We start from the raw sequence: 27,998 nt of genomic DNA on the forward strand, positions 1-27,998 counted from the left end.
ATGTTCTCCCATGTAAACCATCACTCAATTCACAATGAAAACTAAAAAAAAAAAAAAAAAGATAATGGTGTTTTTCCATGAACTTTTTGAAGCCACCTTGTATAGAGAAGAGTCAGCTGGGCTTATTTTTCTAACATGCCCACCACTTCAGCATACTGTCCTTCCCAGTTAGGCAGAGGACGAAGGAAGATCCAAGTGACACTGGGATAGAATTAGTCAAGACTTAAGAATGTTAGGGCCAAGGTTACACTTGGATCCCAGTGCTTCATTTACTACCAGCAGTAACACAACGAAATGTAAAAAGAACTGGGGTCCCTGATATTTTGGAGGGCAGTTATAAACTTTCTGTGCCAAAATTAAACCTCTCTCCATACATACAAAAGGAGTAGAAGCTATGGCTAAATTCTCTAAATCCCATCCATAGATTTAAATAAACAAGGAATCCATGTCCTTTTAACTCACTGAGAACATCTGGTTTACAGGCTGCCTCTGATTGGTCTCCAGAACTTCACTGTCAACATTGCTACTTTTATTTCCTCATGGTAAGCATTGTCTGGGAAGAGTTGAAAACCTTAGTCTCAGCATCTCCTTTGCAGTCCTGTATAGGTATTTTAGCAATTCACTTTGAATACAGGACTACATATTTTCCAGGAATTGTTTTGAATTAGATACTCTACTAACACGACCAAACAAATCCCTTTTTAACATCTACTACATATGTAATATTGAGAAAACGGCTAAATGATTGCTTCAAATGATTTCTGTCAACCTAAGTGGATTTTCAGCATAAAAGCTAATCAAAATACAGAATGACAAGCCTCAGCAAAGTAAAATCTTGCCATAAACACTTTGTCTCAGCCATGATGGCTCATGGCCCCAAACACACAAATATTCATGTAATCAAAATGTAAAGTGACCGAATTCAGTTTGCAAGGCACAGAGATAAAGTATATACATCCATAGGATACAGGCAGAGGTGGGAGTCTCTGGGTGTGAAATATATAAAATCAGTGCCGTGTTTGCTTCTCCAACACTGGTATTTATGATCCTCCAAGTCCACTAATTTCATTATACAAGTCTTATGCTTTAAGGCCCAGCTCTCACAGCTGTCTTCCTTCACTAATCTCCCTGGGCGAGTATTGTAAATGTTGTCGTGCTTGCCTTTACAATGATCTGGGTTCTCTCTCCAACTAGGCTTAGGTTTTCGCGTCTTGAGAGCAAGAACAAAGTATTTATGGTATATTTATGTTGTCTAATAATTCTTGGCATACTCATCCTTTGTTACTAGCCATGCCAGGCACTGTTCCAGACAGCAAATAAAATACACATGCTTTCTGCTCTCCTGGAGTAAGGGAGAGCAGCCCAGGTTAGATACTCAATATGTAATTCCAGGTACCTTTGGAAAAAATAAACCAGGACACAAAACTTTGGTCACATACCTATAGAGGGTTTCCATGGAGCTGCTGGTGGGTTTGAACCACCAACTTTGCAGTTAGAAGTGTAGGGCTTATCCTAGAGTGCCACAACAGGACCCCAATATCATTACTGAAATAGCCATACACATGAAATGGCTTTCTGTGTAACAAAGATAGTCTCCCGGACTTATAGCATATCCAAGTTATGATGCACCTTTTTTTACCCCCCACGTCCTATCGTTATTGTAGGAGTCCTGGTGTGGCGCTGTTGGTTCATGTGCTGGACTACAAAGTCAGTTTGAGCCACAAGATAAAGATCAGATTTATAAAAACACTACTATTAAAAGGCAATAATGATGAATATAATATTTAAAAATTAAGTATTTGACTTAGGACAGAGTAACATCTTTATTGTGTAAAGATATCTTTAAAGAAAGGTATCTATAATGTAACTAAAGATTTGAGGAAGACGTGCCAGAATAGCAGAGATTTTCTCAGATCAAATAAAATTTCTGTGACATGTTATGCAGGATGCTTCATGGTCCTGCATTTTTGAAATGATGGTATTGACTGCATCTTCAAACAAGGAAAATATTTTCAAAAGAATCTGCATCAGCGTTAGAAACACAATATCTACCTGTGTTTCTGTTTGACGTTAACTCACTTGCTCTGAATTATTTAATGGACGGAATGAAAGTCAGAAGGATTGTTTATTGCAGGGGATTTTAAAGAGCCATGTTTAACATCTCCATTATAAACTGGCAGTTTAGATTAAATCCCTTCAGAATGTTTACATCAGTACTTCTCAAAGCACAGTCCCACAGGCAACAGTAGTACCTGGAAGCTTTTAAGACAGTTTGTTCTATTGCATCAGAAACATTAGGGCCAGGGCCCAGCAATCAGTATTTAACAAGCCCTCCAAGTGATTCTGATGAACAATGAAGTTTGGAGAACACTGGGTACATCTTGTCTATGCTAACAACACTCTGAGAAAACAAGAGTTTTTAACAGAATAATCCCTTATTTTTACAGAACATTAGAGCTGGAAGGGATCTAAGAAAGCACAGAGGTTAACCTCGTGTTGTTTTATTTGTTTATAAATATGAAAACTGAGGTCCAGAGATTACCAGAGGCAACCGGAATTTGGAGCAAAATGTGTTCCAGTATCCAAGATGTTAAGCTTGGAGTCTAGACACTAGGCCTGGGTACCAGTTTTAAGTTTGTATATTTGAAATCAAGTTTCACTTTTAACTTAATGGGTCCATATGTAGAAACCCTTTCTATTTCTTAGTAAATTCAGATGTAATCGCAGCACCAATAACACTAAAGTCAGTCAAAGTTATTTGAAGATGTTCTTCAGAGAGAAAAAGCCTTATTTTTGTGAGTAACTCTAGAATTCATTGTTGTTAAGTGCTGTCAAGTCAGTTCTGATGCATGTGGTTGTTGTTGTTGTTAAGTGCCGTGGAGTCGATTCCTACGCATAGCAACCCTGTATAGGGTTTCCGAGATGCAGCTGGTGAGCTTGAACTGCTGACCTTGCAGTTCAAACAGCTTTGCAGTCTGGCGCATTAACCCACAGCACCACACCAGGCCTCCATGTGACTCTATATAGGGTTTCTGAGAAGGAACTGTCAAGCTCAAATCAGGTTTAAACCTGGCGATCTCTCATAACTTGTTATTGTTGTTAATTGCCACTCAGTTCCAACTTATAGCAACCTTGCTTAAGGGTTTTGAGGAGCGAACTGCTGACCTTGTGGTTCAAACCGACCTTGAGGTTCAGTGCTTTATCCTACAGCACCACAACAGGACTCCTTAGCTAGCCTGAAACTAGGAATAATTAATTATCTGTCTAGCTCAAAAAGCATCTTAAAAAGGTACTCCATCTTTTCCAAGCAATACTGTCAGCCCAGGGCAATGGTTAATAGCAACTCTTAGACTGCTTACTAGCTGTGTGATCTTGGGCAAGTTAACTTGTCTGTCTGTGCCTCAGCTTCTTCACCTACCTCAGAGAACTCATGAGAGAATTAAATCAGATACTGCATTTTTTTACTGTTCTTGGCACACTAGAAATGTGAGGGGGCTTCATGGAATTAAAAGATAATGGAATTTTCTCACATATTTTCTGAATACTCCCTTGTATTGGTTGCTGCTCCAACTATTATTATTATTTAGTAATAGCCAGCCTACAGTATGAATACTGTGTATCTATCATCCACATATGAAAGACTCCTTTACTGAATGTCCCAAATATATTTACATTAGCACTGGTATGTCTGTACTAATGTAGTCTCACTGCCCTATCTTGTGCCCAACTATCAAGAAGGAAGGGTGCGGGTAGTTCGGTGGCAGAACTCTCACCTTCCTCGTGACAGACCTTGGTTCACTTCCTGGACAATACAACTCCTATGCAGCCACCACCCCCACCATCTTCATGTGCAGGGAGGCTTGTGTGTTGCTATGATGCTGAACCATACTAAGACACACTAGGAAGAAAGGCCTGAATATCTACTTCCAAAATTCAGCCAATGAAAATTTTATGGATCACAATGGTTCCATCTGTAATGGATCATGGAGATGGTGCAAGTCCAGGCAGTCTTTCCTTCTGTGGTGTCTGGGGTCGGTCTTCATGAGTCACGATCTAACTTGTTGGCAGCTACCAACAGCAACGACAATAAAACCATGACTAGTGAGACAGCATAAGGGTGCCCAAGGTCCTAACTAGATGTTCAACTCACTTGACCAACATGAGCTGTACCCTAGAAAATGAACAGCCAAATTAGATTGTCCTGATTGAAGCCCCAAATCAGATAGTATTAATTGTCCCAAATTTACTGACAGATAAATTTTCTTGACTATGACTACACACAAGGCAAATCCTCATACTATCTTGTAATAGCCTAATAAGTACTCAATAAGTTTTGAGCTTCATGAACCTAATACTTTGAGGCTAACTCTTATGGCAGAAAACACACTGCAATGGCTTCAAAACTTGGATCACAGGGCTAAAATTCCTTACCCTGCTGTGAAACTTGGCAGTTCGGTAAGACTTGGGTGACAGATTGTACACTGTGTAGTGGTCAAGATGTCTGGAATCCAAAAAGCTTCTAATGTCATCAACCTGATTCCTGAAGCCTATGTCAACGTTGTCCAGAGGAAAGGACATCACTAGGACATCACAGAAAGAGAAAAGGTTAAACAGGTCTGTAGTCACTATGGACTTCAATTTAAAGCAGCCATTGAGTAATCAACAAATGTGAAAAACTTACCAATAATTCTTGAGGTAACATATGTGAAGTCTAAATCTCCCTTCGTATAGCTAAAAAAGCAAGACCGAAAGGACATTTATTATCTGGTCAACATTTCTTCCCCTTAGCCACCTTAGCCATCATGACCTGGGACACTTGTGTCCACATAGGCATATTTTGACTTCCAGAAGTCCATCTTTCTGGCAAGCAAGGATGGTTGAGAAAAGATAGCCCTTGTCTTGCTTGAGTCAGAAAATCTACCACACCCACAGGTGCATTCCAATGTCCTCTTTAGATGTCACTTCATAAACAGAACCAATCTTAGAATAGAAAACATTGCTGATTTATAAACACATCCCATCCCCTCTGCCTACATGGAAACCTCCTGAAATGTGTAAGCAGCTGAGGAGTAGGGGAGGAAATGAATGAGAAAGAATACAGCACACCCTTTCTCTCCCTAGCAGGCCCTAGCTGAGAATTAAAGGTAAGGGATCATTTTACCTTTCAACAAAGATCAAAATATGAATTTACATTGAGGACTTGACACTTGAATTTCTGACCCAAGGTTGCTTAATTGTAACTTAAAATGACCTAGAAGTTTCTAATTCCTACAAATTAAAAAAAAAAAATGTGTAGCCTGTTTGCCAGCATTTTCATATATTAGAAGGGTCGAGAACGTCTCTCCTTCAGTAAATGTTCAAAGGGTAGGTGACAGGATACAAAACCAAAGTTTTGTTGTGATTACAAGTCATCAGTATTGCTTTTTTCTGATTGCTTGTTTATTATTACTTCATTTAATCCTCACAACTACCAAAGACAGAAATCCTATCAGAGAATAAAAGTAAAGTTTATACAGGTTCATTAACTTGCCATTGGCCACATGACTAATAAAAGCAGATCTCACATAGCTGTTCTGTATCATGTAACAAACGAGTCTATTCTAACTCATAGATATTACATTAGAGCCCAATGTATCCAAGGGTTGAGTTCACCCAAGCTGCACTTGTAACTTCTAAAGGATTCAACTCTATGGCTTCAGTGACATTCTGCAGCCCACCATAGGTATGGTCACAGCTCCCATGTCATTCCTAAAACATACACAGACCATCTTTGTGAGTCGGGGACAGATATTTCTGGAAATTATGTCCTGCTCTCAGAAAATATCACAAAAGCAAATGTCCTTGGAGCCAGACAAGCAGTTGAAGGTAACCAGGTCATTTGGGGGAAGAGAGTTACACTTGCTTAACTATGAAGAATCCACATACCTGGCAACAGACTGTATGACCCTAGAAGATGTGTCTTTGAGGGTGTCTTTTAAGTTGTCCTTCAGATTACTAAAGAGTCGCCCTGCACCTCCTTTCACCATGTCAAAGAGACCACCTCCATAGCTGGGCTCCATGTCTGGAGACGAGGCACCTGCCAATGAAAAACAAAATGCGGTCAGATGGCACAGAATACAATAAACACCAATCCATAGTCACTCCTAAAACATGCGCACACCACCTTTGGAAATCTGTGACAGATATGCCTGAGAGTTATGAACTGCTCTCAAAACACATCAACTCTGGGTTATGATAGTGCATAGGACCTTGGAGTTCCCAGAACCGAAGCCTCTAGAGAGGCACCAATCAATAATGTAGCCACTAGCCAGTGGTGGCAACTGAATATCTGAAACTGTGGCTAGCCTGAAACAAGATATGCTGGAAGTATAAAACACACACCAGATTTCAGATTTAGTGCAAGAAAAATTGAATGTAGGATATATCAATGATTTTTTACATTGACCACCATCATCATCATACTCATCAAATTGGTAAAATATTTAAAGCTTAACAATATAGTCATTTAAACTGAAAGAACTACTTTGGAAAATGATTTTCAGTATGTAGAAATTTGCATATGTGTACACCCTACTTTAAGGAGCTCTGGTAGCGTAGTAGTTATGAATTGGGCTGCGAACCACAAGGTCAGCAGTTTGAAACTACCAGCTGTTCCATGGAAGAAAGATGAGGCTTTCTGCTCCCATAAAGATTTACAGCCTTGGAAACCATGCACAGGGTTGCTACGAGTCGGAACCGAATCCACGACACATAACAACAAAAACATACCCTACTTTGGAGTCCTAGTGAAGCACTGGTGGGTTAATGTGCTGGGCTGCAAGGTTGGTTTGAACCACAAGGTTGGTAGTTCAAGCTCACCAGCTGCTCCTTGGAAACCCTATAGGTTTGAACCGCTGACCTTGTGGTTCAAACCGACCTTGCAGCCCGCAGCACTAACCCACAGCACCACACCAGGACTCAACTCTTAAGTATAACCAATCTGTAATCAAATGATGTGCCCACAGCAGCCTCACGTGTCACAGCAAACAACCTGTGTTCATCAAAGGGGGAATTATACACTGCGTTAGAGCTCCATGTGGTGAGAACAGAGTGATTTTAAACAGCGATAAATGAAAAAAGACAAGTTGCAAAAGAATGCAAAGTCATTTACAGTTAGAAAGCATGAAAAATCAAATCTGTATTCCTTAGGGAGAACTACATATTTAATAGAAGTTGAAATAAATTAATGAAATAATTTTGGGAAATTAATAGCAAATTCAAGAGCATGTTGGGAGGAGAAAGGGGCACATGATGGGGAGGGGTTGACTAAGGGTTCAACTCCCAGTTCTGACATTTTACTTACTAGCTGTGCGCCTTTAGAAAGGTTTCTTAGCCTCTGTGCCTCAGTTTCATGATATGTAAAATGGGAATTTTAATATGATCTACTTCATAGGGTTGCTATCAGGATTAAATGAGTTAATACTGATGAAAGTCTTAGGACACTAACTGGCATTACATAAGTACTATGTAAGTGTTGGCCTCCTGGTGTGGCACTGTAGTATCAGCACTGGACTTCGAACCACAATGTTGATGGTTCAAGCCCACCAGCTGCTCCTCGGAAACCTTATACAGGGTAACTATGAGTAGAAACTAAATCGACGGCACTTTAACAACAACAATCATGCTGAAATGAAAATGTTTTAGATATACTGAGTTTAATAAGTTATATCATTGAAATTAATTTCACCTGTTTCCTTTTACATTTCTTAATGCGCCTACTAGGAAATTTATTACCCGTGGCCTACATTATGGTTCTTTGGCACAGTGCTGGAAAGACTAGCAAGGAAGAGTAGTGATCAGGGGCTCCTCTTCTAATGGGATTGTATTAGAAGACCCTCAAAACAACAGCTTACTTCCATGCTGGACTTCTGATGGGCCTTCAAGACAGCTTTTAGGTCTGAGTATGCATCTGTCAAAAAGGTTAAATGAGTCCATGTCAAGCTCTTAGCATGGTATCTAATATATTTGGGGGTCAACCAATGGTAGCAATACTATTATAATGTGCCACACCCAGAAATTCCTATTTTGATTTGTTTTTTAAGTAACTTTCCAACTATCCAATGACAAATACAAGAAGGGTACATATTGTTATTATTTTTTAATATGCAGTATTTAAGATTTTAAAACTCAATAATAGTCTCATGTAATAAGAACTATAACTGCTAACACATATGTTGGTGTAAGTGCCGTCAACTCAGTTCTGACTCATAGAGACCCTGTAGAGGGTTTCTGAGGAGCAGCTGGTGGGTTTGAACACCTGATCCTGCAGCTAGAGTACCACACCAGGACTCTAACACTTGTATTCTGTTTCTGTTCATTGCCATCGAGTCGGTTCCAACTCATCACAACCCTTGTATAGGGTTTCCCAGGAATGGCTGATGAGCTTGAACAATCAACCTTATGGCTCAAACCGACTTTGTAGTCCAGCAAATTGGCCTGCAGCGCCACACCAACACATAGTACTTACTAAGTGCCAGGTAGTAGCCTAAGGATTTTACCAATATTAACTCATTCAATCCTGATAGCAGCCCTATGAAGTCCATCTTATTACAATTCCCATTTTACATATCATGAGACTGAGGCACTGAGGCTAAGAAACTTGTCTAAAAGCACATAACTAGTAAATAAAATGTTAGAACTGGGATTTGAACCCTTAATCAACCCTCCCCAGTCATGTGCCCCTTCCTTCTCCCAACACGCTCCTGAATTTGCTACTAATTTCCCAAAATCATTTAATTAATTTCTTTCAACTTCTATTAAATATGTAGTTCTCCCTAAAGAATAAAAATTCGAGTTTTCATGCTTTCTAACTGTACATAAATGACTTTGTTTGCATTCTTTTGCAATTTTATTTTTTCATTTATCACTGTTTAAAATCACTCTGTTCTCACCACATGAAGCTCTAACACAGTGTATAATTCTCCTTTTGATGAACACAGGTTGTTTGCTGTGACACATGAGGCTGATGTGGGCACATCAATTGAATATACTTAGAAGTGGAATTTGATAGTAAAGTCGAGTCTACATATCTTCTCATTTCTACATACCGAAGACCATTTTCCAAAGTAGTTCTCTTAGTCTAAATTCCTACCAGTGGTGCATCACTCTATAGTCTCCTGAACACTTGGTATTGTCAGACTGTAAATATTTTACCAATCTGATGAGTGTGATGATGGTGGTGGTCTTACTTTTGTGATTGCCCTAATATTACGTGAGATAGAGAACTTCCTTTATTATATGGATTGGCCATAGTAAAATTTCAGGTATCTACTACAGTCTTAAGTGCCATTTAGATGCACCATTATGGCTAATACACACTTCAGATGCTCATCCATACATCTAGGGGGCCTGGTGTGGCACTGTAGGATCCTTCATAGGGTTGCGATCAACAGTTTAAACCAACCAGCCACTTCTTAGAAACCCTATACAGGGTCACTATGAGTCAGAACCAAGTTGTTGACACTTAACAACAACCATGTAAATCTATAAATACCTGTTGACAATCATGGTCTTGCATCCTGGTCATAAGAGCTACTGGTTCTTAAGTCATTATTAAGCACCCGTTGGAACATAAGACTTAATTGTTGATGTTGTTAAGGACCATGGAGTCAGTTCCAACTCATAGTGACCCTGTACAGGGTTTCCAAGGCTGTAGCTCTTTATGGGAGCATAAAGCCTCATCTTTATCCTGCGGAATAGCTGGTAGTTTCGAACTGACGACCTTGAGGTTAGCAGCACGATTCGAAACCACTATGCTACCAGAGCTCCTTAAGGTTTAATTACAAATTTCAAATAATAATCAAAACTAGTGAATAAACAAATAAGACACGTGGAGAAACATTAATATCTATGAGTTACTGAGCTACCCAATATACCAGTAACTCTGCTTGGACCTTTATGTTAGTATAATTGCATGCAGCAGGAGAGCAGGAGAGTGTTCATTATCTCCAATTTTACAGATGAAGAAATGGAGGCTAAAAGAAAGGTAGCAACTCACAAATGCTCTTTCCACCAACAAACAGTACAGTCAGTGATCCCAAGCCAGATCTATGTAATTCCAAAGCCTATAGAACTTCCAAAAGTTCACTCTACTTCCACGGTTCAGTATCAACTTACAACTCTAACAACTATAATCAGGATATAACTACCTTATTATACACAACTTTCCCTCTTCCTGTTCCTTGCTCTCCTCTACTTCCCACCTCCTTGCTTTTCATCTGGCTGCTCTCAGCAGCAGAGGTCCCCTACAAAAACGACTCTCATAAGTCACTGCATCTGTCAGACCAGGTCCCCTACAACAAGGACTCTCATAAATCACTGCATCTGTTGTAAGACCAGCCAAACCAATCTCAAAACTTAGGCAGCCTAAGCCTCCACTGAGTGAGATGCATGGAAATGGTCTGCTGGGCAGTTCTGTAGAGTCACAAATCTGAGACTGTTCTCCTGTGCTCTGTTTCCATCTGATCGAGGACACATTATGTCTGAGTTAAAATCAAATAACAGCTAAGAATAGGAAACGTCTCCCCACGTGAAAATCTGTGTTGTGTCTTCATTTTAAATACAGAGAGGATAGCATGGTACACAACACCTATCACTTCCACATCTCCACCCCAAGTTACCACTCTAGCCAGCACATATTCCTGATCTAGCAGTTTCTAAGAAGTGACACCAAATTGATTATCTAGACCTCTCTCTGACTCTCAGTTTCATGCTAGAACAGAGCTCAAAGGCACCAACCTATTAAAGGATATAAATATCCTTGATTATTTGAAAATCAGATCCTCACCATCACTCAAGCTGCACACTCTATTCATTAGAGCCTTGGGATGCTGCACAAACCAGAACAGCCTGCCAGAGGCCATCTGTAATCTTCATACACCCAAATTACATATCAACTTAATCAGGACCCAAAAAGAGAAGAGGAGTAGTATTTAATTTTAAATATTCTAGTTCTTCTTGATGAGCTACGTAATGGCCAGAAGCAAAGGCTCTAGAAAAGACATCTGAACATCAGCTTGTTGAAAGAAAGTACAACCCCTCCGCACCTGCCCCACCGGCCCCTCACCCCAGATGCACGAAAAAGCATGGAATGCATGCAGAAGAGAAACAATGACTACACTGGATCAGGGGTCTAAAAACGATCCCCTGCAGGTACGGTCAATGAAATAAGAACAATTTTTGAACAATTGTTGAAAAGTCAAAAGAATGATAAGATCTCATAGCATAGGAAATTTGTATGGATCAGATTTCAAAGTTCATAAATAAAACGTTGTTGGAACTTAGCCGCATATTGTCTGAAGCTGCTTGTGTGCTATAAGGGAAGCATATATATACCATACTTACCATCCATTGCCTTTTGCACCCCCCGCTCTAGATGGTTGGAAACATTTGCTTTCTTAGAACTCTGAAGCTTGCTGCCTCTGACCTCTTCCTAAATGCTTTGGTCTAAATGGCACACAGTGAGAAGGATAATTGATGAGCTTATTAAGAGGTCCTGGTGTGGATCCGTGGGCTAATACACTGGACTGCAAAGTCACTCTGAACCAGAGGTCGGCAATTCAAGCTCACCAACTGCTTCTTGGAAACCCTATACAGGTCTGCTATGGGTCAGCGCTGACTTGATGGCACTAAACAACAATAACAACAGGGGTTTTAACAACAATCTTAAGGTAGGGGTAAGAGGTCCAGACTTGAGAGAGCACGAAAGTGCTATCCAAAGAGAAAGGCCCAGGCTCCCAGAAGATTCTGGTTCCATGGTGTCTTGTCATTTTTAAATCTAGGCCCACTGAAGCCAAATGTGAGGGAACTGGGCTGTGCCTCCCAAGCTATTTCTAAGAATGTAATAAGTAAATTTTCCTTGAGATTCCTAAGGTTTAGAAGACTAGAAGCAGCATCCCATCCTTCCCAGGTACTGGGAGTCACCGTGTGTATAACTTGAGCCAGATTTCACTTTCATTGTGACATAAAACTTGTCTCCTGAGAGAGAATCCCTGCTTCCCACTGGACTGTAATGAGGTGTTTGCTCATTTGTTTATATTGAGCTTCATTTCAAAAAAGATTGGAGGTGGTTTCATTGTTGTGATATCTATTTTTTTAAGATGACCAGCACAAATTATTCCTGTCTAAATATACTGTGGAAACTTTTCCCTCCCTAACCCTCATCTCCCTCAAGCATTTAACAGCCAGTAGATACAGTCAGAATGTCCTTAGAAGTGAGGATGGGCAGACTTCATCACACGTATGTCGGACACGTTATCATGATGGGACAGTACCTGGAGAAGGACATCAATGACAAAGAGGAAGATTCTCAAAGAGATGGAAAAACCCAGTGGCTACAACAATAAGTTCAAGTATAGCAATAGCTATGAAGATGATGCAGGACTGGGCAGTGTTTTGTCCTTTTGTACATAAGGTCATTTATTAGTAGGAACCAACTTGATGGCATCTAACAACAACAACAAGGAGTCCTGCTGTAGTGCTGTGGGCTAAAGCATCAGACTGCGAAGTCCTTTGAACTGCAAGGTCGTTGGTTCAAGCTCACCAGCTGCTCCTTGGAAACCTGGTACAGCGTTGCTATGGGCTGGAATGGACTCAATGGTACTTAACAACAATAACAACAATGTAACTGTCATAATGTAACAAGAAATACAAGAATGAGTTTGGTTCATCAACATCGCTGTAACAGTTTATTGATTTTCAGCTATGAGCAAAGCACTGTGGCACTGTAAGAAGTGATATAGGAGAGAAAGAACAACGTTGGCAACGGTCTTGCCCTGGGGACTCCATAATTAAATGTGGTCACTCCCCACATACAGCAATGTACCCAAAATAGTCTGGGCTACATGCAATTCACTTGGTGACTCCTAAGAAGGGATGCTCCCTCATCAAGTACTTTGGTAAAAAGAAAAAGATGCTGCGCAAATATTTAGCAATAAGAATGTCCACTGAGCTGTTGTTTCTAATGGCAAAGGCTATAAATGATGTAGTGTTCACCAGTAAGGGAAGTGACTAAGTACCCCTAATGATGGAACATAATTAGCCACGAAAATCACATTGTAGAAGAATACAGATGCTCACGACAAAGGGCTAAATGAAAAACAAGCAGGATAAAAAATGGTGCAAACTAAAATTCCATTTTAATTAAAAAAAAAAGGAATATTTGAGTTTAGAGAACAGATTCAGAGAACAAGATAAATATAAAATAATAATAGCGACAACAACTGAAACTTATTGAGTGCTTATACTGTACCAGGGATGACTGGATATTATTTGTAGGTGTTAACACATTTAACCATTAGTGGCACATTGGTTATGTGCTCGAGTACTAACTAGAAGGTCAGTGGTTCTAGCCCATCACCTGCCCCATAGGAGAAGATACGGCAGTGTCCTGCTATACAACCTTGGGGCACCACCGTGGACTCTCTATTAGGCTGTATGCTCTGCCCTAGAGGGTCACTATGAATTGGAATTGATCACACAGCAATGGGTTGGGTTGGGTTTATTTGAAAATGTCAATCTTCACAAGCACCCTATGAAGGAAATACTGCAGTTCCCGTTTGACACATGAGGAAACGGAAGCCAAGGCAATTCAGTGACTCACCCATGGTCTCACAGTGAGAAAGCCAGGGAGGCTACTCCACAGTCCACGCTCTGACCACCACATCAAAAAACATTTACAGCACTTACAGCTAGCTAGGTGGGATTGATATTTTTTGGGCTGCATTTTCTAATTTTTATAATTCATTAGTTTTACAATTAAAATGGTTGTTATTGTTGTTGTGTTGTTTAGTGCCATCGAGTCAGTTCCAACCCAAAGGAACCCTGTATAGGGTTCCCGAGGAGTGTCTCCTGAGCTTGAGCCACCAACCTTGCGGTTCAAACTAACTTTGCAGTCCAGGACAATTAAAAGTAAGTTATGCAAAATAAAGTGCTCTATCAACAGCTGTAAAGAGCTATAAATCTTTACGGGAGCAGAAAGCCTCACTTTTCTCCCACAGAATGACTGGTAGTTTTGAACTGCTGACCTTGAGGTTAGCAGCCTGACTCATAACCACTATGCTACCAGAGCTCCTTAAGCATAACCTAGGAAGATGCTATTCCTTCTCCAAAACACTTGGCTTGGGGCAATAAACTAGTCTCAGTATCACAGAAAACAGCAGCATCTTTATTTATAACACATTTTCAGCTCTTGGTTTACCAACAATTAGAGAAATGTAGCATGTGGGGCTACATCTAGTCAGATCGTGGGAAAAGTCAACTGCTTCCAGAATCCAGGACTAATTAGAGTCATCCTTCTTCATTTATATCCTTCAGAGAAGTTTACAGGAAAGAGGATGGGCTTTGAGGGGAGCCACCCTAGATTTGAGATATGGATTTTCCCCTTAAAGCATGTGTGACCTGGGGCAAATCATTTAACTGCCCTAAGCTTCCACCCCACGTCGCTATAAATTGGAGCTGAACTAAAATTCTCCTCATAGTATCAACAGAATCAAGTGAGACTACATCTATCAAAGTGCTTTTTGAGTAATAAGATCTTCCAGAACCATCAAGGATTTTCATTTTAATTCTTAGAAATTCAGCTCTCATGATAAAATGAGTCCATGGAGTTCCTACCACAAAATGATCAGCAGTCCAACAGGAAATAAAAATATCAGGGGAAAAATAAAATTAATGATCATAAATCAACTATTTCCACAGTGAGACAGTAGATTTGGCATGGAATCAGGTCCCCACAGTTAAAATATGGGCTTTTGAAGGCAATCAGAACTGGATTAAATCCCACTTCCGTTACTATCCTAGAGAAGTTGAGTAGCTTATTAAAGTGTTGAATTCCTTTTTTGCAAACTGGAGATATTAATAGAGTATCACATAGGAGCCTGGTAAGAATTATGTAAGATAAAGTTTTGAAAACCATTACTTAGCATCGTGCCTTCAATGTTGTTAAGTACTTAATACCCAAACGAGTCATAACTGACTCGATGGCACATAACAACAACAACAACCAGATGGCTGTAGAGTCCTGGTATGGTGCTGTAAGATAAGCACTGGACTGTAAGTTTAGTTTGAACCACCAGGTTGGTGTGGGGGATGGAAAGGATAAACCATAAAAAATTCTGCCTCTAACAAAGGTCATGCTATTCAACTTCCGGTTTGAAGAAACCAGAACAGACTAGGGGCTAAGTGGACTCTTCCTGAAGTTTCCAGTTATACCACTTGTAAACCCTTTACTTTTGATAACTAGTATCACAAATGTTGAACAAAAGTGACCCTCTTGGTAGCTCTGGGGTTTTCAGTTCCATCTTCAAGTGCCATGACGTTGGGACTAGTTATGTGCTATTTGCAAAACTAATAATATTTATGTTCATACAGATTTGGTGGTACAGTTTTTTGAGACATTAAAATAGTTCTGTTGTTGTTGTTAGGTGCCATTGAGTTGGTACCGATTCATAACTGCCCAACGCACAACAGAAAGAAACACTGCCTGGCCCTGAGCCAATCTCAGCAGGCTCATCAGTTTAAAGAAAAGGTGTATGCAGCCAGGCCACAGGGTTTTCACCTGCTTTCCCCTCATGCCCACCTTTCTTTCCTCCAGAGGTACTATTATATCAAGCTAACCAAACAGCCTTTGTTGTGGTTGGTGTTAAGTGCCATCAAGTTGGTTCCAACTCATAGCCACCCTGTATAGGTTTCTGAGGAGAAGCTGGTGAGCGTGAACCACTGACCTTGAAGTTCAGATGGCTTTGCAGTCCGGTGCATTAACCTACAGTGCCACACCAGACTTGCTGTTGTAGTGTTTGTTAAAACTACAGGTCAACTGACGTTGCATAGCAGCATCATGCATAGGTCCTGGCAGAAAGCTGCTGAACAGACTGAGAAGGCAGAAGTGTGGGCGTGTGCAGCATCCACCAATGACTCCAGGGGGGCTCAGCACTGGCAGGGGCAGACCACAGAGCAGGTGGGGCTAATAATTCAGGTTTTCTGAGTTCAGAACATGCAGGACATGCCTCATCCTGCAAATGCATCCCAGCCTGACATATCAGCAGTATGTCCAGCCATCCTCGGGATGGAATAAGGTGTCAGGACACTTAAGAAAATCAGTTTAACAGGATGTCCTGAAAGAGTCTGATGTCATTCTCTACATCAAGCTATGGTTCAGAAATGGAAATCACTTAGCAAGTGACAAGAATATGACATATTTAGTTGTGATAAAAACACAAGGTCCAAAAATGAATAAAAAGTATGAAATGAGAATGATAGATAATTGGTGTTTTAAGTTGCACCACCTAGTAAATAGTTACATTGATATAACTATTTCAACACACAGGGATACTTGTATACATGTATTCATATGTTTAGGTGTCATTATGAAAGTGAAGAGAAGTTGGAGCACTTACTGATAACAATCAAAGAATACAACCTTCAGTATGGGTTGCAAGTCAGTGTAAAGAAAACAAAAATCCTCCCAACTGGATCAATAAATAACATCATGATAAAGAAAACACTGAAGTTGTCAAGGATTTTGTTTTACTTGGATCCACAATCAATGCTCATGAAAGCATCTGTTGAGAAATCAAGTGATGTATTACATTAGGCAAATCTACTGCAAAAGGCCTCCTTAAAGTGTTGAAAAACAAAGATGTCATTTTGAGGACTACAGGAAGCTTGACCCAAGCCATGGTATTTTCAATTACCTCATATGCATGCGAAAGGTGGATAATGAAGAAGGAAGACCAGAGAAGAATGAAAGAGTTTGGACTATAGTGTTGGGAAGAATACCAAAAAATACCATGACTGCCAGAAGAACAAACAAATCTGTCTCAGAAGAAATACAGTCAGAATGCTCTTTAGTAGTAAGAATGGTGAAAATTAAACTCACATACTTTAGACATACTATCAGGAGGGACCAGTCCCTGGAGAAGGCCATCATGCTTTTTGTGGTGTAGTGCATTATCTAATGTCTCTTCTAGTCATAGTCTGTAACGCCCCCCAAACAGCATTTCTGCCCTAGTGTGGCACTGTAGGATAAAAACTGGGCCACAAGGTCAGTTTGAACCACAAGGCCAGCAGTTCAAACTCCTCAGCTGCTCCTCAGAAACCTTATATAGCATCACTATGAGTGGGAACTGACTTGGCAACACTTTAACAATAGCAACAAAAGGTCTGGGTAAGAGAAGGTGGGAGAAGACACAGATAGGATGACATGATTCAACTGTGGATGTTAACAGAGTTCATTGTATCTGTAAAAACTAGGAACTCACGCATGGGTATAAAATTAACCATCTTAGAAGCAGGAGGGGGAATCTTGCTATCATAGAAGAAGACTCAGGAGGGGGTGCATCCTTTAGACCCTGTGCATTGAACCTCCATGACCCAGGGGCAGAAAGCTGTGACCTCAGAGGTGTGGCAGAGCAGCAGTAGTAGCAACAGCAGAACCAAGAACCAGAGCATCAGACAGAGCAGTGGACTTCCCAGCCCACGGAGCAAGTAAAGCTGAGTGACATTGGGTAGGAAGCTTGCTTGTAGAGTGGGGTGCCTCCAGGCACTTCAGTGGGGGAGCTAGAGCAGAGTGCCTTCAGGATGAGGCTTATTTTAAAGTGGTGTGTCCTAGGGACATTGATTAGCAGCTGAATGAAACAAAGCTCTGTCCTGAGGAAGTCTGAACTCAAATTGTAACCTCTTAACTTCCCTAAATTAACAGGTAAGGCGCTCTAGTAGCATACTGGTTAGGAGTCAGGCTGCTAACCTCAAGGTCAGTAGTTTGAAACTACCAGTTGTTCTGCAGGAGAAAGATGAGACTTTTTGCTCCCATAAAGATTTGCAGCCTCAGAAACCCTATGCAGGGTTGCTGTAAGTCCGAACTGACTGCACAGCACATAACCACCATGACCAACCTGAATAGGTATTTAAGAAGTCCTGGTGTGGCACTGTGGGTTATTGCATTGGGCTGCAAAGTCACTAGATTGGCGGTTCAAACTCATCAGCTGCTCCTCAGAAACCCTATACGGACGGGGTCGCTGTGGGTCAGAACCAACTCGACGGCACTGAACAACAACAGCTAACTTCCCTAGGGTCCTGCAGGTTAGGTTTGAACCACAAGGTCGGCAGTTCAAACTCATCAGCTACTCTTTGGAAACCCTATACAGAATCGCTACAAGTTTGAACCAACTCGACGGCACTTAACAACAACTACGTCCCTAATAAACCCCGTAACACTGAGTGTTGCGTCTGAGTTCTGTGTGGCCATTGCAACAAATTGAGAAAGAAGCAGAGAGGGTGCTGTGGGAGGAATAGTTGATACTCCCTATTTCTGCACTTAGTAAAGCAAAGGGTCAGTGAAAAAGCAGAAGACTTCCAACTCTTATCTAGATTGATGCAGTGACTGTAGCAGAGGGTTCAAGCACAACAGCAATTGTGAGAATGGTGCAGGACGAGGTCCGTAACACCATTCTGTTGTGCGTAGGGTCACTGTGAGTAGGACCTGACTTAAAAACAGCAGTCATGTTGTTTAGTTAGTGTATTTATTGATAAATCATGTCTATTATCATAAACAAAAAACCAAATGGGTTGCTGTCTAGTAGGTTCCAACTCACGGCCACCCTATCTGTGTGCTATAGTGTAGACCTGTGCCCCGGGGCCTTTTCTGGTTGTAGATTTGATGGAAGCAGTTCACCAGGCCTTTCCTCAACAGAGCTACTGAGTAGGTCTGAACCACAAACCCTCAGGTGAGCTGCCAATCACAAGCTATTTGCACCACCCAGGACCTTTTTTTATTATCATCACAGTTATTAAATATTCTATTATCACTCCTGATACCATGAAATTAGTCCAGGGTGTACTGTATTTCGGCACCCACTTTTTAGAACTTTGATGGGAAGACCACCAGGTTATGAGTCCGGAGACCCAGCTCTTTCTGTAGCTTTGTGATTGGGAGAATCACAAATTTAGGGTCTCAAAGAATGAAAAACGAAGAGTAAAGAATTAAACGATTCCCTAAGTCTCCTTCAGGTGTAAAAATTTTTTGACAACACTGCCATTATCATGGAGTCCTGGTGTGGCACTTTAGAACAAGCACTGGACTGCAGGGTTAGTTTAAACGACGAGGTTGGCAGTTCAAACCCACCAGCTGTTCCTCAGAAACCCTATATATTGTTATTTAATAATGAACCTCCAATGGAAATTTAAAGAAACAGACAGGGTTCTGCAAGTCCATCACATGGTCTCTCAACCCCAGGAAGTGAGGGGCCATCAATTTTTTTCTCTCTTCTCTAAGATCAGGGTTTAAATTGCATCCAGAGCACAGAGACATTTCCCTCTTAATTACCAGCCCTGTTGCCTAGAAGGAGAAAATGGCTTCGTTGTCATCTGGCTCTGTCCATGATAGGGGACTACGACAGCACAAGACTGGCAGTCTGCTTAAAGAGGCCCTCAGGGAAAAAATATGGCAAAAACCACCTTTCAACAAAAACCACCTTCCATGTAGGGAAGAGAGGGAAGAAGAAAAACTCCAGAGGCCCAAAGGGTGACAGAAAGCTCCATAATCCTCCCAAATAATCCTCAGATTCACATACAATTTTTTGAAAACAACGTGCTTTCTATGCAAACGCAGCTTTAATTGGCATTCCCAACCTCTTCCCTTTCCAACAAGGATGCCTTCCTTCTCTTAGCAAATCTGAGACAGAAATTCTTGAGCTGCCACTGCAAGCTGATTTCTGAGAGAAAGATTCAATTCTGCCTTCCAGAGGAGCAGCATCCATGTCAGCTCATCAAGATCAGGGTAGACGTGTGTATACTCTGCTGCATATAACACATGCAGAGGCTACACACACACTAAAGTAGGCTTACTACACATTAGGCACTAAGCTAGGAACTGAAATAAGGAGTTCTGGTAGCATAGTGGCTATAAGTCTGGCTGCTAACCTCAAGGTCAGCAGTTAAAATTAGCAGCCGTTCTGCAGAAGAATGATGAGGCTTTCTGCTCTCCTAATGATTTACAGCCTTGGAAACCCTATGCAGGGTTACTATGAGTTGGAACTGACTCCATGGCACAAAACCACCACCACCACACAATTAACCTGAAATATATTTTTGTTCTTATTTTCAGGTAAGGAAACAGTGTCTCAGAGATGCAAAGTCATCTTCCCTCTTCCCCCCAGGGTAAAATAGCTAGGATATACAAATGTCTGTCAGATGCCAAGACCCATAGCTTTTCATTTTATCAGGTGCCGTCAGATCCATACAGTCACCAAGGTGGTTGTCCTCACCTGGACCAAGAGAGGAAACAGGCCAGGCTAATAACTCATAACGAAATGAGACCCACAAGAAAAATCATATCCAGCAAGGAGAAACGACTTGCCCCAAATAATTGCTCTTGTTAACTCTTCTAAGAATCAACTTTATTAACTCTTCTGAGAATTAGCTTTGCTGAGGCATACTTGACATTCAATAAACTGCACATATTTAAAATGGAAACATTTACTAAGTTTTGATATGCACAACTATGCATACCTACACATCATATATATGATTAACTTTCAGTGTATTTGATCAATGGAGCAATTTTGTGCATTCTGTCTGTATACAAAGATGCTGAAAGCACCATGTTCAGCTCAGTACTGTGGCAAATGCACACATACACATTGTGTCACAGTCAAAAGGATCTCAGACTAGGAAATATTTCAGAAAAGAGTGTTTTATCCTTCACTAAAGCGTGGTGCTGTGGGTTAATGTGGTGGACTGCATTGATGGTTTGAACAGCAAGTTCAGTGATTCAAGCTCGCCAGCCACTCCTCGGAAACCCCATACAGGGTCGCTATGGTCGGAACTGACTTGATGGCATTTAATAACAACAACTAAAAAGATACGTAGATTTCTTGCAAAGCCAGACCCCTCTCTGACAATTCCTCGCAAAGTAACAGCTATTGAATGGTTTATATATCAATGTTTCTCAAATGTAACTCATCAATGATCAGCTTCATAATCATCTAAGGTGCTTATGTAGAATGCCTAGTCTTGATTGCCATTGCTGGCTAGGATAAAACAACAAATGGTACTTACAATAAACTGGCTACAACAGAACAAATGGTACTGAACAAAAATATGAAGCATATCTTTATAAGCACTGAAACCAGAGAGGACTTTAATCTTTGAAAGAAGGAAGACACTCACTATAAGCCTGCAATTACTTTCTGCCAGAAAGACATTTCCAACTCCAGAAAGGGAGATAACAGTCCAGGTAGAGTGTTGGTCTTTCTGAGTTAAGGAGACAGTGATCAAAGTTACAAAAGTTGCTAAGAATCTGGAATGTACAGGCAATGTAAAGAAAATAGCTACAAAGAACAGGGGAAGAGGAATGTGATTCTGCACAGAATCCACTGAGAGTCCCTGGAAGAGGGCTGGGCTGTCAATACCCAGACAAGACTTCACCAGGCCTAGCAGGTTATTCAGTGCAGTCAGATCTGGCCTAGCCGGTATGGAAAGGTCTTGCCACACACATTCAATTGAACATTCAGGGTTTCTGTATCAGAGCGGCCACATTCATCCTAGGAAGAAGAACTGCATCTTAGAGTAGGGGCTACACCCTAGGACTACGCTTAAAAGAAACATAGATCCATTTTAGCATACAACACAGCCAAGTCTGATAGAACCAGAAAAATATGTCATAATTTAACTGCCTTCCAGAACAAAATTCAACATATTTTAAACAGAAATGGCATAATCCAGATTTCCTTCAAAGTACCATAAAATGTTCAGCATCTAATTTAACACAGACAAATGCACACACTCAACCTTCTAGACCTGTAAAGAAATAGGAAAGTTGACCAAATAAATAAGCAATCTGTAGAAATGGATCTTGCAATGTCCTATAATTTGAATTAACAGCCAATTACTTTAAAGCAATTCTGACAAATTCTTTCCAGAGACTTAAAGAAAATGTTAGCTTCAAAGAGTGAATAATGAAGACTGTCTTTTAAAAAATTTTTTTCAGAATTAAAAAGTATAATATCTAAAATAAAAATTTGCTGTCAACCTTGTGGTTCTGTCTAGTGCTTACCCTACAGTGCCACACCAAGTGTATATATGCACTTAATAATAAAACTTCAAAATATATGAAGCAAATCTGATAGAAGAAAGAGACAAATACACAAGTCTTCAGATGAAGATTTTTAACTTCTTTTCTCTGTAATTGATAAAAACAAGTTAGGCAAAACATCAATAAGGGTACAGAAGATTTAATTAACATTTATAGAATACTGCATCCAACAATAAAAGAATACATATTCTTATCAAATGCTTCCATAAGCTTCAACATAAGTCTCAATCAATTTTAGAAGGTTGAAAAAATACATTCCTGGTCCTCAACCCAGAGCCACAGAATCACAGTATCACAGACAGGTGAAGAACCTAATGCTCAAATCATCCAGCCTGTAACTCACAAAACAAGAAAATAAACACTGTTTAAACTCCAAAGCCTGTGTTCTTCTCACTACCTTCAACAGAAGCCAGTCTGTTGGAGGAACATAAGATAAACATATGAATCACCAGAAAAACCATGCTTGGCCCCACCAGATACTCCACCTTCCTGTGGTGTATCTGTTAAAACTCTGTTGTGCTAAGATCTAGAAGCGGTTCTCAATTATTTGGTACAAGTCAGAGTGACAATTCCCTCAATAAACATATATCTCAGAATTAGTGGAGGAAGGGCATTAACCAATGTATGTAATGAAGAACAATGGGGTTTTCCATTCTAGAGGTACAACTGGTCAAGAAAATCTTCATGTGAGAATGCAAGACAGTAGGGCTGAGGGAGAAGGGAAGTTGAGAGGGCAAGTGGTACAATGCAGTGATGTGAAGTTTATATTCAACTTTTAAAAAGGGTTTTCAAATAGATTTTGGGGGGAATATATATTATTGAGTCATTCATATTCAATGTAAAAAATTTGGACACATTTAAGGATGTATATAGATATATCTTGATAGTATAATATCCATATGGCTCCAAGAGGTGCTAGTTAATAACAGCAATATTCAAATTTATGCACCAAACACTAAAGCCAGTGATTATGAAATTGAAGAGTTCTGGCACTTAACAACAAAAACAACAACAACCAACTGAAATTGACCAAACATGCAATCAAGATGTATTGATAATTACTGGTGATTGGAATGAAAAGGTTGTAAACAAAGAGGAAGGATCAATATTTGGAAAATATGGCATTGGTGATAGAAATTATTCTGGAGATCACATCACAGAACTTTGCAAGACCAATGACCTCTCATTGCAAATATCTTTTAAACACATTGATCTTACCAGATGGAATAAACAGAACTCAAACTGATACGTCTATGGGAAGAGACAGTGGAAAAGCTCCATATCATCAGCCAAAACAAAGCCAGGGGCATACTGTGGAACAGACCATCAATTGCTCATATGCAAATTCAGGCTGAAGTTGAAGAAAATTATAACAATTCCATGAGAGCCAAAATAAGACCTTGAACATATCCCAACTGAATTTAGAGACCATCTCAAGAACAGATTTAATGTTGTAGACACTAATGACAGAAGACCAAAAGAGCTTTGGGATGACATCAAGAATATCATACTGGAATAAAACAAAAGGTAATTAAGAAGAGAAAGAAGGAAAATATCAAAATGGATCTCAGAAGACAAACTGAAATTTGATCTTCAGTGTAAAGAGGCTAAAGCAAATGGAAGAAATGAGGAGGTAAAAAACTTGAACAGAAAATTTCAAAGGGCAGTTTTAAAGATAAATACGATAACGAAATATGCAAAGATCTGGAGTTAGAAAATCAAAAGTTTAGACCATGCTCAGTATTTCTCAACCTGAAAGAACTGAAGAAAACATTTAAGCCTTCACTTGTAATACTGAAGGATTCTATGGGCAAAACACAGAAAGCAAAGAAAGAAGATGGAAGGAATACATGTCACTACATCAAAAAGATATGATCAATGTTCAACTATTTCAAGAAGTAGCATTTGATCAAGAGCCAATGGTACTGACGGAAGAAGTCCAAGGTGCAGGAAGGCATTGGAAAGTCTCTGGGAATTGATGAAATAAAATATGAAATCTTTCAACAAACTGATGCAGCACTGGAGCCACTCACTCATCTATGGCAAGAAATCTGGGAGACAGCTATCTGGCCAACTGTTTGGAATGGATTCGTATTTGTGCCCATTCCAAATAGAGGTAACTCAACAGAATGTGGAAATCATTGCACAATATCATTAATACCACATGCAAGTAAAATTTTGCTAAAGATAATTTAAAAGTGGCTTCAACAGTATATTGACAGGGAACTGCCAAAGGTCAAGCTGGATTCAGATGAGGACATGGAAGGAGGGATATCAATGCTGACATCAAATGGCTCTTGGCTGAAAGCAGAGAATACCAGAAAGGTGTTTATCTGTGCTTTATTGAATATTCAAAGGCTTTCGACTGTTTGGATCATGAGAAGCTAAGGACAACATTGCAGAGAATGAGAATTCCAGAACACTTAATTGTGCTCATGAGGAACCTGTACACACACCAAGAGGCAGTCATTCAAACAGAACAAGGGAACAATGAATGGTTTAAAATCAGGTAAGGTATACACCAGGTTTGTATTCTGTCACCATACATATCCAATCTAAAAGATGAGCAAATAAGCCAAGAAGATGGGTTATATGAAGAAGAATGTAGCATCAGGATTGGAAGAAGACTCATTAAAAAGGAAGACTTGTTATATACAGATGACGAGGACTTAAAATACTTACTGATGAAGTATGTACCTCACTGTAAAGAAAAAAGTCCTCATCACCGAACCAATAACATCAGGATAAATGGAGGAAAGATTGATATTGTCAAAGACTTCATATTTTGCTAGGATCCACTATCAACACTCATGGAAGCAACAGTCAACCCATCAAATGATGTACTGCATTTTGTAAATTTGCTGCAAAAGAGCTCTTGAAAGTGTTCCAGAGCAAAGAAGTCAGCTTGAGGACTAAGGTGCATCTGATCCAAGGCATGGTATTTTCAATCAACTCATATGCATGTGAAAGCTGGACAATGAATAAGGAAGACTGTATAAGAATTGATGCATATGAGTATTGGAGAAGAATATTGAAAGTACCACAGACTACCAGAAGAACAAGCAAATCTGTGTTGGAAGAAATATACCTAGAATGTTCCTTAGAAGCCAGGATAGTGAGAAGTCATCTCTCATATGTTGGACATATTATCAGGCAGACAACTCCCTGGACAAGGACATCATGTTTGGTGATGTGGAGTGTCAGCAAAAATGAGGAAGACCCCCTAAGAGATGGATTGGCTCAGTGGCAACAGCCCTGGGCTCAAGTGTGACAACTGTGAGGCTGCCATCGGACCAGGCAGCATTTCGTTCTATTGTGCGTAAGGGTGGCTAGGAGTCAGAAATAACTCGATGATACCTAACAACAACAACAATCAAGAGACTACATAGAAAGTGAATGGCTAAGAAAAGTGAATGGGGATTAAGGATGGAAGGGGGAAAGAGGAAAATACAGAATAAAACCAGAGGTGACAGACAGTTGGGCTGTATAAAGACTGAAATAGAGTATAATTAACTAGCTTCTCTGGCCCTAAGGTTCGCTAAAGTACAGATGTAAATCCAAGCAAAGGAATGTAGCTGCCATCTTAACTAGCTGATCTAGCTGTCTTTTGGGCTTAATTATGCTCCAACAATCATGACAAGATGGCTTCACTGCAAATCATGACAGTGGAAATTTTAAAATAAAAGCAAGATTAATGGTATGACCTCAGTGTTGACATGAAGGTTCATTAATTGGAAATCACAGACGGAATTGAATTCTAGGCATAAGGCTATCAATTGGATTACATTTTCTGAGACTCATTCCTTCACCCAGATGATAATAACTGAAATGTGCCAAAGGCACATTAGCCAAATACATTTATCAAATATAAATGTGTATAGAGGGGTGTGTGTGTGTGTGGCACTGTAAGATAAGAACTACAATGTTGGTGGTTCAAACTGATCAGCTGCTCCTCAACAGGGTTATTATGAGTAGAAACTGATTCTGTGGCACTTAACAATAACATATGTGTGTGAGAGAGAGAGAGCCACTGCAGTGCTGTAGGATAGGCACAGGACTGCTAACAATAAGGCTGGCAAATCAATCTCCTCAGGAGAAAGATGAAGCTTTCCTCTCCCATAGAGATTTATAGCCTCCACCCTATCTAGGGTCATTACGAGTCAGACTTGCATCAATGGCAGTGTTCGGTAATTGTCATTGTTAAGTGCCATCAAGTCAATTCCATATGACCCTGCATAGGATTTCCAAGGAACATGTAGCGGGTTTGAACTGCAGCAGACCTTGAGGTTCAAACTGACCTTGCAGTCCAGTGCATTGTCCTGCAGCACCACACCAGTGGTTGGTTATAGACCAAATATTTATATAATACATTGTTATTGTTGTTAAATGCCATCAAGTCAGTTCTGACCCATAGCAACCCAGTATAGGGTTTCCAAGAAGTGGCTGGTGAGCTTGAGCCACCAATCTTTCGGTTCAAACTGACCTTGCAGTCCAGTGCATTAACCCATAGCACCACACCAGGACTCCATATATGAGCTGGAACAGACTCAATGGCACTTAGCAACAACAACAAAAACAACAAAGCAACAACTCTAATACATACTAGAACCAGGATATCATGCTACTTGTTAAAGAAATTGAGAGAAGCCCTAGTGTGACACTGGCCTGCTAATCTCAAGGTCACAAAGTTGGTAGTTCAAACCCACCAGCCACTCCCACTCCTTGGAAAACCTATACAGGTTTACTGTGAGTTGGAACCAACTCAACAGCACTGAACAGCAACAACAGAGAACGTGTTATAGAGCGGTGGAATTTGAGACAGGAAATGGTACACTGTCCTCAGCTCCCAGAACGAAAACCAAGGAAATGCTAACCTTCAAGAAAATAACAACATTCTTTAGAATTACTGGGAAGAAGTGAGGGTACTTTTGCTAGAAGTTGCACCAAGACAAAATTACCAGAGAAGGTGTAAGCAGAACTTAGTAAGAACAGAGAGAGTGCTTAATTTATATCTATACCAAGTACCCCACCTGATGTTGATCAGTGTAAACAGTCCACAGAAGGCTAATGAATTGATCAGAATTGAATCTGTCAACAAACTAAGAGCTCCATTCACTCTTCAAACCAACTGCCATCTCATTGAAGTGCCACAAGATAATAATAGCAACTGTTGTTAAGTACCACCGAGTAGGTTCAGACTCATAGCAACCCTGTTTAAGGTTTCCAAGGAATGGCTGGTGAGCTTGAACCCAGAACCTTGCAGTTCAAACTGACCTTAGAGTCCAGCACATTAACCTGCAGTACCACGGCAGGCTATCATTTATTAATCACCTAGCAACTGGGGCTCAGAGCTTTATATATCCACCAGCTCACTTAACCCTCACAATTATGTGCCAAGTAAGCGTAATTTTCCCCATTTTACAGTTGATCAAATCAAGGACCCAAGACAAAAATCCAGGTCACAGAGTCAAATTTGTCTTCCCTGGGTCTGTCACACACCACCACAAGTGTTTTTCTTATTGTATTTTACTGCCTTCTATGTTTGGTGTGAACTGTGGGTTTATGCGCTGGACTGAAAAGTCAGTTTGGACAGCAAGGTTAGTGGTTGAAGCTCACCAGTTTCTCCTCAGAAACCCTGTACAGGGTGGCTATGTGTCAGAATGGACTTGACAGCACTTAACAACACCAACAATGTTTATATTGGAGTCCTGGTGTGGCTCTGTGGGTTAATGTGCTGCATTACAAAATTGGTTTGAAGCACAACATTGGCAGTCAAGCTCACCAGCTGCTCCTTGGAAACCCTATACAGGGTTCACTATGGGTTGGAACCAATTTGAAGGCACGTAACAACAACATGTTTATATTATAT

At 40.3% G+C, this 27,998-nt stretch overlaps 1 protein-coding gene across 4 annotated transcripts in view; it reads right to left on the reverse strand.

The window, feature by feature from the left end:
• The window catches only part of DNAJC6 (DnaJ (Hsp40) homolog, subfamily C, member 6), a 231,906-nt gene that overhangs the window by 51,166 nt on the left and 152,742 nt on the right, over positions 1-27,998 (reverse strand). For 3 of the 4 annotated variants that reach the window (XM_006862453.1, XM_006862454.1, XM_006862455.1), the window contains exons 2-4: positions 5,926-6,076; positions 4,682-4,731; positions 4,432-4,580 (exon numbers count right to left, since the gene is read on the reverse strand). In XM_006862453.1, coding sequence (XP_006862515.1) covers positions 4,432-4,580; positions 4,682-4,731; positions 5,926-6,076 — 350 coding nt within the window. Of the gene's footprint in view, positions 1-4,431; positions 4,581-4,681; positions 4,732-5,925; positions 6,079-8,899; positions 8,938-27,998 lie in introns of those variants that run through there. The other variant, XM_006862456.1, reaches the window with a different exon arrangement.

The sequence above is a fragment of the Chrysochloris asiatica genome, unplaced genomic scaffold (assembly GCF_000296735.1).
Source record: "Chrysochloris asiatica unplaced genomic scaffold, ChrAsi1.0 scaffold00048, whole genome shotgun sequence".
In the NCBI taxonomy this organism is placed as follows: Eukaryota; Metazoa; Chordata; class Mammalia; order Afrosoricida; family Chrysochloridae; genus Chrysochloris; species Chrysochloris asiatica.